At 37.2% G+C, this 13,491-nt stretch overlaps 1 protein-coding gene across 10 annotated transcripts in view; it reads left to right on the top strand.

Annotated features, from left to right (window-relative positions):
- MAP4K4 (mitogen-activated protein kinase kinase kinase kinase 4) overlaps positions 1-10,880 on the top strand; it is a 121,154-nt gene extending 110,274 nt beyond the window's left edge. For all 10 annotated transcript variants that reach the window (XM_075200226.1, XM_075200224.1, XM_075200219.1 and 7 more), the window contains 7 exons: positions 2,859-3,002; positions 3,270-3,404; positions 4,216-4,316; positions 4,483-4,632; positions 5,727-5,886; positions 6,062-6,201; positions 7,821-10,880. In XM_075200226.1, the coding sequence (XP_075056327.1) occupies positions 2,859-3,002; positions 3,270-3,404; positions 4,216-4,316; positions 4,483-4,632; positions 5,727-5,886; positions 6,062-6,201; positions 7,821-7,904 (914 nt within the window). In that variant the 3' untranslated portion in view covers positions 7,905-10,880. The remainder of the gene's footprint in view (positions 1-2,858; positions 3,003-3,269; positions 3,405-4,215; positions 4,317-4,482; positions 4,633-5,726; positions 5,887-6,061; positions 6,202-7,820) is intronic.
- The last annotated feature ends 2,611 nt before the right edge of the window (positions 10,881-13,491 follow it).

The following is a 13,491-nucleotide window of genomic DNA, read 5'->3' as shown; positions in this document are numbered from 1 at the left end:
TGAGCTTTGGCTGTTCACAGTGAATATGAAATTTAGATTGCCTCTCCAGAATTGGATAAATGATTTTCGGGTCTTCAAGATCTCTGTGCAAATAACCCAGGTGAAATTTTATTTAAATCTTGGCTCTATTGAAACTGTGATGGGAGAATCCATTTTCACTGTGCTCAAATCCTGCATCTGCTCCATTTTGGGTCGATGAGGAAGATGGGTATGTGGCAGAAAGAATTATTCATTCAAGAATGTTTCAAGATATTATAGTACCTTGTGCAATTGGTGGATTATAGATCAGAAGAGAGATCTTTGGAGCCTGAAGAAAATGTCTGCACCAAGAATTATCGTACATTTGGAAGGAGCCACAGTGTTCTGTTGCCCTGTAAAGTAGGGAAGACAGGACATGCATAAAACAAGGACATACAAGGCAGACAACCTAAATACAGACATGAAAACAAAGGGTAGAGAACCCTGCTCATTAGAGAGCTCACATTCTAAGGAAGAGGGGACAGCTGAAATTAAGTGTGGCTTAGAGTGGAGATTGGAAACGTTGTGAGGGTGTGTTAGTGTGAATAATACCATCAGGGATAAGGTAAGCTTTAAAAAGAGAGATGGGTTTTTAAAGAACGTCTAAAGATTTGAAGGCTGTGGGAAAGTCTGCTTGGGCATGGTAGGGAAGTGGGGAGCAGCATGGAAGAAGTCTTGTAGAGCAACTCCATTCCATCAACATTACCCAAACTAACTTGGAAAAAGGTTGTACCTTCAAGAAGAGGGATATATCCGGAACTGTACTCTCCCTGGATATACTCCTAGTGATTTCTAATTGCACAATGAGCTTTATCGGTTCCTAATCAGAAGATATACTTGCCTATTTAAACCCACCAGTTTCCATTGCCTGGTTATTGTTTTTTGTACCTGTGATCTTGCCTTACTGCTTCTAATATTTTTTACCTGTGAATCGAACAAACTTGTGCTTAACTACATATCTGCTTATTTACCCATGCATTCTGATTTTGGCTTGCCCTGATCTCCACTTGTTTTTGATTCCTTCTACCTGGACAACTAGACTCCTTTTCTGGGGGCTAAGCAGCCTTTATGTGACATGAACCAACTTTTGAGAATGTACCCTTTGAATTAACTAGAAGCTAATTACATTTTGTCTCTAAGTGCTGACATTAGTTCCTAAAGAAATGATGATGCCCTGACATACAGATTCATCCAAAAAATATTTGCCTTCACTCTGTGCAGATAACAACAAGTAAACTTCTTAGGAATAGAGTAATTCATTGTAACGGCAGTTACCTTTCTTCTAGCAGATTATAAAAGGAATACATATTTAGATTAGACGCTGCATTTTCTCCATATATTTTATATTGTGATTTGGAATGTTATATGCACTTTCGGATGTATCTGTTTAATTTCCTCTAATTGACATTGGTGTGGGAGTACTTTTGTTTTAGTCAATGCTTTCCTTAAGCCGCCATTATGTCTTCAGAAAGATCTAGCAGTCTGTCAATATACCTTTTTATAAACGGGTGTAATATCTACAGTGGGTGTAGTTCTTCCTCTATCTTGTAGATTCTGGTGTGCCTCCAATATAGGTCTTAGTGTAGAAGAGCAAAACAATACATATAATACACTTACGAATTTTATAATTAAATGCCAAAGTTAAATTATACAATTTTAATAGAAAATACAATTTGAATTATACAACCCATATCAGATCATTGATTTGTGTTTCAAAGAGGAAAATTATTATTTTTATTTTTTTTAAAGCTCATTCTCTGATCTGACTGGTTGGACCAAATAATTGCTTCCCACGGTTCTGCTCAGTACCCAATATACTTGCTTCACATTGTTGTTGTTTTTTGTTATCGTTTATAAGGCGCCACATAGTTCCGCTGTACAGTGGAGAGTAGAACAGACTGCAAGGATTACATAATACAGAATGTGGTAAAGGACAAAACCGCCCTCGTGTGTGTTTTGTTTTTACTTTTTTAGAAAAATCCTAAAACATGCTAAAATCACATAATTATTTATTTTTTTATTTTTTTTGTCCCTACATTATTAACCTCAATTACACTAATTTCAAGTAATTGCAGTCAATTTAGATCACCTCACAGGTCACAATATTATTTTCATACACTTTCAAACAAAGACTGCAGCGACCTGGCTGGTTGCTAAGTGATAGAGCAATGGCACAAACACACGGCAGTTCCTAGCACATCTAGGAAACATTGACACACAGCAGTGGCAGAAAAGAAAAATGGGGGGTCCGCCCCCCCTCCCACTCCTCGTTATGTTGGATCTTAAAAATGAATTCAAAACTTACGAGATCCGGCGATGTAACAATGTCGTTTTGCCTTATTTTCAATTCCGAGGGCATGCGACAGTACCGAGCCAGGCTCAGTACTCGGATCCCCTAAGTTTGGGTGTGTTCGGTTCTCGAGGAACCGAGCCTGAGCATCTCTAATATTAACCTATGTGTATAAGTTGAGGTAGGGGATTGATTATATGGAATGCTTGGGATTTAAAGACTTCTGGACAAGTGGTTCTGCTTTAATGTGGAGCACAATAGCAATACTGTTAAAAGTGACTGAGAAACGAGGTGGTAATATTTGTGTTGGACACAATCCCGGAACAGTAGCAAAAACGTCCTGTTTCTTCTTTCTGAGTTTCCGGATAAGAGAGCCCATAACAGTACATATAGCATCTTCGTTCATTTTTTTAATTATTCTATTGATTTTAAATATTTGTTGCTTTGCAGTGCTCGGATGTTACAGAAAGCAGATTTCTTTATTTTTATCCTAGTGACTAGCCATAATTATTAGTACTAATAACAATTTATTCTCCATTTTTTCATATAGGTGTTAATTTGTTGGTGGGCACAGAAAGTGGATTAATGCTGCTAGACAGAAGTGGTCAGGGAAAAGTGTACTCCCTCATCAACAGAAGGAGATTTCAGCAGATGGATGTCCTTGAAGGACTAAATGTATTGGTTACTATATCAGGTATATATGATGCAGTTATCTATACTAGATTTCTGAATATCTGACTTTATATTTGGGAATACTGGAGGCTAAAAGTGGGTGCTTAGATGGGATTGGCTCTGTGAAGTTTGCCAATTTTACATTATTTTATTGGTTGAGTGGTGCTTGCAGTTGTTCTTTTGACATGGAATGAGCTATAAGAATGTATATGTGAGAGTAATGTAATAGCCATGGGTGGCATGAAATAGAAAAAAAAAAGTAATGTGATATTTTTTTTCTTTCTTTCAGGAAAAAAGAACAAGCTGCGAGTGTACTACTTGTCCTGGTTGAGAAATAAAATTCTCCACAATGACCCAGAGGTTGAGAAGAAGCAGGGTTGGACAACTGTGGGGGATTTGGAAGGCTGCGTGCACTATAAAGTTGGTATGTGTTTAGCTCTCCAACTATGCTCTTTATTTTGACTAAATATACTAGTGTGAGTTATTGCATTCAGAAGCTTTGGCAACTCCCAGCTAAACACACATTACAGTAGGATCTGAGAACTTGCATTCTATAAAATAAAACACTAGAGCATAAATAATTTCTTGCATTTATATAAATATAATTGGTGAAATGGGATTAATGTCTTCTCCGTCAGTAAATAAAAAAGTAAAAAAACTTTGATCTCATTTGCAAGTCCTATGTCCTAATAAAATGTAGTATTTTTTGCATAATTTATTTTACCCGACATTGATCCCATTTTCTAAAGAGTTATAGAGAAATCTTATTTCTATAAAACTTTATACAGAAAGGTGTATTCTGTGCTTACTACAAACAGCAGTTAAAACAGCCTATTTGAAGCACAGCCAGTTCTTGGTGTCTACTTGGAACTTCTGCTATATGTGTGTGCTATACATTTGTGCCCCTTCCTCAATCTGCACCTCTCCACTTCCATACTGCAGATAGAAGTACGTTACTTTATCAGACATTGAGGAAAGGAGTGGAAGAGCAGAAGAAGTCCCAAGGACCACTCATGGCTGCCTTTTGTGTAAACAAGCTCACTTTTTCCGAGCAAATGTTTTTACACAAATACCGACAGTATTTTTCACATTTGGTTTTTCTGCATAGAACAGAAAGAGAAAAAAAAAATGAGTTTAGAGTCCCTTATACTGTTCATGAAATATGTCTATCTAAACTACTGTCAAATAATGCTAAGAATTGCTAATAATATTTAATGTTTTTTTTTTGTTCTTAGTAAAATATGAGCGCATCAAGTTTTTGGTAATTGCTTTAAAGAGCTCAGTGGAAGTGTACGCGTGGGCGCCAAAGCCATATCACAAGTTCATGGCCTTTAAGGTAGGTTGACTCAAATGGTTTTCATTTGCTTGCCTACTGTGTATCAAGCTTTATTTAAAACTTTCTTCTATAAAAATATAGAGAATTTGTGGGTTTTTGTCCCCCCCCACCACTGCCGCCGCATTCCAAATTGACTTATGTTGGTTGATATTTTTTTTTTTTACAGTCGTTTGGGGACTTGGTACACAGGCCACTGTTAGTAGACCTTACTGTAGAAGAAGGACAGAGGCTAAAAGTGATCTACGGCTCCTGTGCTGGATTCCATGCTGTTGATGTGGACTCTGGAGCTGTCTATGACATTTATCTACCAACACATGTAAGGATTCTTAATACTTTGATAAGAAATTAAATCCATTTGTTAAAGTACATTTTCTGATTAATATCTTATATTGCTTATTTGCCCTTTTAAGACATGATTTTTATATCGTTGAATAATATAGACCTACTCAATTGTGACCATCTCAATAAGTTAAACCATTTGAAATGAACTGTTCCTTATATGTGTAGACATGTATATTGGGTCTGCATGCAATGGACTTGATTTGTTTATGTGCCTCTCCATCCCCCTTTTAATTTTTGTCAGTGTCTCCTGTCAGGAATATATACAGTAATACTGTCCAATACTTGAAACTAAATTTGTAGCATTGGTTTATTTATTAAATGGCACAGTCTTCTCCCACTATATTAGACTTGTCAGATATAGGGACTTTATTGTTGTTAATATAAGGACCTGTTACATGTTTGCATACAGTCTGCCTCTGAAATAATTACAGTATACCATTGCAGAATACCTTTGTGTCCTGCATAGAAAAAAAGTCTAGTTTGACCATATCCTGTTTTCCCAAATAGAGGATACTAGGTTAATTGGCTGCTATCAAAAAATTGACCCTAGTCTCTGTCTGTCTGTCTCCTTGTCTGTCTCCTTGTCTGTCTGTGAGTGTGTGTCTATATTAGGGAATTTAGATTGTAAGCTCCAATGGGGCAGGGACTGATGTGAGTGAGTTCTCTGTACAGCGCTGCGGAATTAGTGGCGCTATATAAATAGATGATGATGATACACCAAAATACAAATTGCTGGTACATTTCCAAAATGTTTTGGTATTGCTCTTCTTCTGCACCTTTAACTTTCATTGTTGGAAAATATTTTACACGTTTAGTGTCTCCTATATAGGGCATGTAATTTGTACATACGTGCAAGTCTGAGAGACTTTTTCAAAATGAACTTTGCAGTGATTTTTGTTGACGACATGAAGCAATTGGTTAATGGCCCAGGGGAGTGACATATAGAGTACACAACCCACAATATACAATGTTTGATAACCATTTGAAACCAATAAAATGCTTATTTAAATAAAGAAGGCATATAGCCGCATATAAAGTGCAATGTATGACTAATGTCTCTTCTTACAGATCCAGAGCAGTATCCAGCCACATGCAATTATTATTCTCCCAAACACTGACGGCATGGAGTTGCTGGTTTGTTATGAAGATGAAGGAGTTTATGTTAATACTTACGGCAGGATCACCAAAGATGTGGTTCTACAATGGGGAGAAATGCCGACATCAGTCGGTACGTTTCAGATGGTAGTAAAGTATAATGCCAGGAAGCTTTGTTTTTTTGTTTTATTAAATATTCAGTGTTTTAAGTGTTTTTATAATGTGTTTATGTACTTACTGTGATATTTGCAAAATGTATTATCTTTATTGCTTCCATGTGAATTACTATTTCTTGAATTATTTTGTAGCGTATATCCGATCTAACCAGATAATGGGATGGGGTGAAAAAGCCATCGAAATTCGATCTGTAGAAACTGGTCACCTTGATGGGGTATTTATGCACAAAAGGGCACAAAGACTAAAGTTCTTGTGTGAACGAAATGATAAGGTAAAGCTTGATGGGGACAATTAGCATAATGGTGTTATATAATATATATATCTTTTATATATTTTTTTTCTTAAGCATCTACTGTTTATTCTCTTGTAAAAAGGGAAAATGCCATCTTGTATGTGCATTTATGTATAAAACTGGTTTAAATTGCATATTTCACCAAATCTCCAAATGAAAATAAGTTGAAACAAAGTGTGCAGGGTACAGAGTTAAGCATGGTCTATTTCTTCACACTTTAAGGCACAGTTACTATTTATTGTGCTAAATTAAACAATTAAAGAATAGTCCATTTGACATGTGCAGCAGTTTGGACACCCTCTCCACCAGTACTTTGACAGAAATCGCAACTTCCAAGTACACCGTGGTTTATTCAGTCCATTGACAAATCCTACACTGTAATTTTGTTCGGTAATATTTTTATTTCAGTGCACTGAAACTCAAGAGTTTTTTTTTTAACGTGACATTGTTTCATGTTACAAAAATCATCTTAAGGAAAAAAGAATTGAAATGTACTATATGCATAAGTGTTGAATCTCTGTGTTGTGCAAACTCTCATCCCAAATTACTCCTGAACAGTGTGCAAAACTGTTACATGCTTACCCCTAAAGACTTGAAACTCTTTTTACGACAAAATATTAGTGTGAGGATTCGATACATATGTATACAGAATATTTCAGGGTTTTGTGGTGTCTTTTTGTTTATTTTTGTTCTCTTTTTATTTATTGTGTCTTTCCTGCCATGGGGGGGGGGGGGGGGGGGGGGCACTGCGATACATTGGGGTATAGTAGTGGCTGTAGGAGTCTAGGCACTTATCAACTTCTTTGATCTCCACTCTCCTCCCCTATATGTCCCATAAACAGTGTCACATTAATAGAAATCTATTTTGAGTTTCGGTGCTTTGAAATAAAGATATCACATAGAACAAAATTTGAGTGTCTGTTTTGTTCAGTAAAAAGAGAATTGCAAGATTCTGTATGTTTTGTTTCAATGTCTTGCTGAAATATTCAGCCTAAATTTTCTGTTTCATTGGCTCTGATATCAGCTTCTAGAATGTTAATGTTTAGTCCAAGTCATTCTTCCGTCCACCTTGACAATATTGTGCTAACGACTGCCACACAACCGAAAAAACAAAGTATATGCACCCATATACTTAACTGTTAGCAAGGTGTTCTTTTCTACAAATGCTTCCGCTGGGAACTATGACACATGTTAGAGATGATCTTTTAGTGGTAGTCATTGACAATCTTGTCAAGATGAATGGAAATATGACCGGTGCTCGTTACAGTTAGAGACCTGAACCTACATCCCATTGAAAATCTGTAACAAGACCTCAAACTTGATGTCCATTACTGCTCTGCAGCTAACCTGACCCAGCTTGAGCAATTTTTTTAATACACGACTTCAGCTTTGATAGCTGCTCTTGGATAAATATTTATTCAGATTGTTATTTTAATAGTTTTTGTTCATCTTCCATTGTTTACTATTTTTCTCTCTGGAGGGATTCAAAAATATGTTCTCATTCTTTAAAAAGTCCAGAAAGAGATTCATCTTTATTTGTGTGTGGGGGGGATATGCACTTGTATTGAAGTGACCCTAACCATTTTATCTCTGCTCAGGTTTTCTTTGCGTCTGTACGATCTGGTGGAAGCAGTCAAGTGTATTTCATGACCCTTGGCAGAAGTTCTCTTTTGAGCTGGTAAAAAGTGGAACTGCTGATATCTCCCCTACGGTCTCCATAATCTCCGTAACTTGAAACCATTTACAACTGGAGTACAACCTGCGCACTGATGTTCTGTTTGTTCAAGATGGAGTTTGCATTCATTTAGTGGATTTTGTGTTTTTAACTTAGGAGAGAAGAGTACATAAAATTTATGTAGCTTGCAAGGCAGCTGAGGCTTTAATGCCTTTGTTGGGTGCTATAAACATCTGAGATTTGGAATAAGCAGCAGGGCCATACTAACTTAGACACTTCCTGTTGCTTAAAATAAGTGATGAGCGAGAAGTGCAGAAATAACACTAAAAGCATCCCTTCTCCATGAAAAAATGGAACTTAACACAAGAGGGCAGACCAGGAGAACTTATTAAGCCTTGACGATGCACGGCCAGGCTTACTAATATTTCAGTTATTTAACTTAGTGGGTTCTGTTTTTTTTATGTTGAATCTGATAGGAAACGTTCATATAATAAACTGTATTTATAAAATGTGAAAGGCAGCAGCTAATGTGTTTTTTGTTTTTTTTTGTTTTTTTTGTCTACACAAAGGTTTGGTCCAATGTTGTGCATTGCAGAACTTTGCCTAAGTACATGCAAAATATTTTCTTCTACTTTCTTTATTTCTGCATCCCTACAGAATGTGTCACAGTATTAGCGCTGCCTCATCCATCTTTTTTGTTTGTTATTTTTTCTTGGGGTGGGGGTCTCCTAGAAATCCACAATAAGTGTGCACGCAGTGAATTGACCTAAATCTGTACTGTAGAAAGGGAACAAAACAGGGTTGCGGAGTTGGACATTACAGGCAGTTTCCAATCAACTTATCTTTTTCTCCTACCTCATTCTGGGCGATGCACAAAACCCCTTTGGTGCCAAGAGACCTGCAGCTCATTTGCAGACATCCTGGACACTCAAGGGCTTAACATAGAGGTTGTCTTTTTTTTTTTCTCTTCCTATTTTATGTTAATTGATTACAACATGAATGTGTAATTTTAATACCAAATTTATGTCCGATTGATCTCTTTGGCTGAGTTTGTCCAAGCTGGCAGAAGTTGGCATTAATTTACGGCACAAAATAGCTACATGGTGGTGAAAAACACTGATTAGGTTCATTGGCTTTCCTAGGTCCTTTGTGTTTTATAATTTTAAGTTAATCTGTTTCACATGTATATTTCTAAACTGAATCAGTAGGGATTTCACTTGTGAAATGCAGATGTAGCATCAGGGGAGATCAATGTTTTAGGCTAGTTCACTAAATTGTATAATGTAGGAGTCTTAAGAGGGATATGGGAGGGTCAGGCTTGTTCACGGGGGGGTGGGTGATGTATTCCTTTTCTAAAAATGCAATGCACTAAAACAATTCTAAGAATGTAGTTAATATTGCTTATTCATAACTGACATACTGTACCTGTGTTTAGATGTAATATTCCCAGTTCTGACTTTTTTAATGAAAATATGAAATAGTCTGCTTTATTTTCTGAAAGTTTTGACATTTGTAATAAATGTCTGAACAGGGATAACCTGTTTAATGGCTACCCATTCTTTACTTGAGGTTTCTGGAGTGTACAATTGTGGTTGATGTAGCAATGCACAGTGTCATTATTCGTCAATCCTTTTTTAGAGGACTCTTTCCTTTCTGGTGTGGGGTACATTGTTGACAGCTGCCTTAAGCTGTTCATTTGTGAACAGTTTCTCTTTTTAATATAGAAATAGACTACTCTTCCGTTGTTTCTGCCATTGTATTAAAGCGTTTTGTTTCTTTTATTGCCATGTAATACACAGTGAGTGAGTGGACTGGGTTATGTTACTGCTGATTTTAGTTTTCTTCTAGATAAACAATCGGCAAAAGTTGATAGGTTTAATGTTAAAGCTGGGAAGAGGCCCTTTATTGTCAACTAGTCTTCTCCGCAGCCACCCTTACACATGCATTCATTCAATTGTATGAAAGCCTTATTAATGGCAGAAACAGAAGTTTGGATTTTTGTTGGATATTCTTTCCAATAGCACTGAAAAGCAACACTGATGTGTACGTTTTTGTTCCATTTATGTTGTAAAGGGCAGTAGACATAATAAAGAACCAGAGTCCTATACTTTCTGAAAGTAGCCGAATACAGCAAGTCCTAATCTCTAATTCTGCTCTCACCAGGTCTTGTGTGGAGTTTTCTTTCTCTCCAGGGAGCCCAATATATCAGGAATTGTCATATGTAATACATTCTTGACATTTTTATTGCTGGCTTTATTTTGTCCCTTGCTTAATATATCTAAACAAACTGAGCAAGAATAGATTACCTGGAGAAGATTACGCTTGGCAAATGTCCATGGTTAAAACTACTGTATCTGTAATATTTTTAACATATGGTTCAAAAGTTAGAAAGATAATTTTACTGTTTGATTATGTGGGATCTGCTTCCTATCAAAGAGTAATTCCAAACTATCCTAGTGTAATTTTTCAATTTAAACCAGTATTAGCAAAAACCACTACATGATAAATATGGACATGGACGATACCTTTAATATCCTATACAAGAAAACAGAATACAGTTGCTCCTTGATTTAGTTAATGCGTAAGAAATAATATTCTTGTATGTTTGAATTACTGAAACTGACTGCAGTGTTGCTTCCGTTTTTCGTTTTATGCACATGTTACGTTGGAGAAAATGTTTACGTTTTTTTGTTAAAAAAACATAAATATGTGATGCACATTAGTTTAAGTGAATTTTTTGCATAATTTTAGTAATACACATTTTGTGACCTATAACCTCAAACTTTTCTGATTAATAACAGTGCGAAAAGATAACAGTGACAAACTGCATAAAATTACTAATTGTTGAACTGCAAAGCAGACTTGTGTCAAGTAAACATTCACAGACATTTTGCAGTGCTATCTAACTTATGTCTACTGTGTTACATGGATATTCCTATTTTCCCCATTTTTTTCCTTAAATAAAGTAAAAATTACACCTACAGTTCTGTGGACTGCATTCATTTGTCTGATCGCAACAGTGGTGACAAAATAGTGTCCTTGCCCAGGTATGAGAATTATAGTACGATAAATGAAGAAGGGTGGCATATTTCTTGATAGGAGTGTTAAGTATATGTTGTTCAGACAAGTCTCATTCAAAATGTATGTTTAAACAATACTTATATTAGGTCTTGACAAATTCCACAAGCCAAGTAGCCAATGTGCCTAAAAAGAAATTGCTGTTTGTGCCTAAATTTTGGGAGTCATTTCTATTAATGACCTTGAATGACCTTGAGCTTTTTCATCTTCCCTGGCTTTAAAAAAACACCCCTACTGGTTCCTGAATTATGTTACATTATTTAGTCCTCCCCATGTGGGGGTGTATATAGTCAGCATTATCAACACTTAAAACTGTAAATATTTTAATTTTCCAGCAGAAATTTTGTTGGTCAGTTAAGTTTTTTTCATCAAGTCCATAGTAATAATTTTGCATTTTAGAATGGGAGTGCAAACTAAATAATTTGGCTAAAATGGTTCCTTTTTGATTATTGTGAAGACTTAGTCATGTCTTAATGCATCTTAAATAAACAACTGTTCATGACTAAGTCGTCATTATTATCATCTTTTTATAAAGCGCCACTAATTCCGCAGCGCTGTACAGAGAACTCATTCACACCAGTCACTGCCCCATTAGAGCTTACAATCGATATCACCTAACATATACACACACACACAGACCGAGACAGACTAAGGGCAATTTAATAGCGGCCAATTAACCTACCAGTATACTTTTGGAGTGTGGGAGTAACCCGGAGCACCCGGTGGAAACCAAACGCAAACATGGGGAGAACATACAAACTCCACACAGATAAGGCCATGGTCTGGAATCAAACTTCTGCGTCACAGCACTGGGGTCATAAACCCAGACCCTTTGTCAGTGTGCTGTCCATGTAATATTTGTAATGTCACACATGTAAGCCCAGTTGGTACACTTTTTTTTTTTTTATCAGTAGTATATCTAATGCATTTGAGCATTTTCTCTGATTTTAGAAGATACATTTAAAGGCAAAGACAAACAGGACACACAATTTATTAGTGTTTCTAAGCCCACTTTATGTGCAAGTAGAGCAATGTAATCCACAAATCTTGAGCCACACATGTGGTGATACATTAAGTTTGTAATGTTAATAACAATCTACAGTTTCTTTCCCCTAGAAGATGCTGGAGGCCCATATTCTTCCTAAAGTGGGAAAAGACATAAATAATTGTGATCGTTAAAGATGCATCACCTTCTCAACAATGATGTTAAAATATATGCTTTTAAATATTAACTTTTACCATCTTATCTTTAATTCACTATGACCAGGAGGGGTTCATCCCAGGGCAACAGGCCAGGGATAGCACGCTATAGATTTGCTCCATAATATAAACTTGAATAAATTTCCTGTTGTGTTCCTATCGTAGACTCCAAAAAGCTCTCAATAGAATTTCATGGAACTTCCCCCCACTTTTTTTTTAAAACTACAGGCTGACCTGGGTAAGGGAAGTAAAGTAGTAGTAAAAATTAACATTATTCCATAATGACTTTACCTATTCCAGACTTACTTATTCCAGACCTTTCCACTACGAATACCATACTTCAAAAATATCCAAAAATCATTAATAAAATTTGTGTAGAAATTTTTTAAAGACCCAGAGTCTGGTCAGTGTTTGCCAGCCATCAGCATGTATTGCTGAAGGGGCTCCTCCACCTCTTTTAAACATGCTCTTGTCTCCCCCATACTCAAGAAACCGTCCCTTGATCCCGCCTCTCTCTAATTACCACCCTATTTCGCTTCTTTCTCTTGCCTCCAAACTCCTTGAACGGGTTGTCTACAACCGTCTCACCTCCTCTCTCTTCTCACTCACTCCTTGACCCGCTCCAATCCGGTTTTCGCCCCCTGCACTCCACTGAAACTGCCCTCACTAAGGTCGCTAAATCCAAAAGACACTACTCCCATCTTATCCTTGACCTCTCTGCTGCCTTCGATACCGTTGACCATGCACTCCTTTTGGAAACTCTCAATTCTATAGGCCTCATTAACACTCTCCTCTCCTGATTTTCCTCTTACCTCACCAACCGCGCCTTCTCAGTCTCTACACATGACTCCGCATCTCCCCCCCCCCCCCCCCCCCCCTCTTCCATTACCTGTTGGCGTTCCCCAAGGTTCCGTTCTTGGCCCCCTTCTTTTCTCCCTCTACACCTCCTCCCTAGGTGTCCTAATCTGCTCCATTGGCATCCACTACCTCCTCTATGCTGATGATACACAAATCTATCTTTCATCTCCTGACCACTCCCCTTCCCTTCTGTCTCATGTGTCCTGCTGTCTCATCTTGGATGTCCCAACGCTTCCTTAAACTCAATATTTGCAAGACTGAACTTATCTTCCCTCCCCCTTCCAGAACTCTCCCACCCCTCCCCTCTCTATTTCCGCTCTGCCTGTGACCGCCGCTTCACTGATCACCTCTTCTCACTCCCGTCTCCAGCACTTTGTCCGGGCTTCTTCCCAGCTGTGGAATGATCTTCCACGTTTCATCAGGTTAGCATCTACTCTCAAATAAAGAAATGAGTCTAA

This window comes from Mixophyes fleayi, chromosome 2 (assembly GCF_038048845.1).
Source record: "Mixophyes fleayi isolate aMixFle1 chromosome 2, aMixFle1.hap1, whole genome shotgun sequence".
In the NCBI taxonomy this organism is placed as follows: domain Eukaryota; kingdom Metazoa; phylum Chordata; class Amphibia; order Anura; family Limnodynastidae; genus Mixophyes; species Mixophyes fleayi.
Note: the sequence above shows the minus strand (reverse complement) of the source record. Positions and strands in the feature narration are given on the sequence as shown.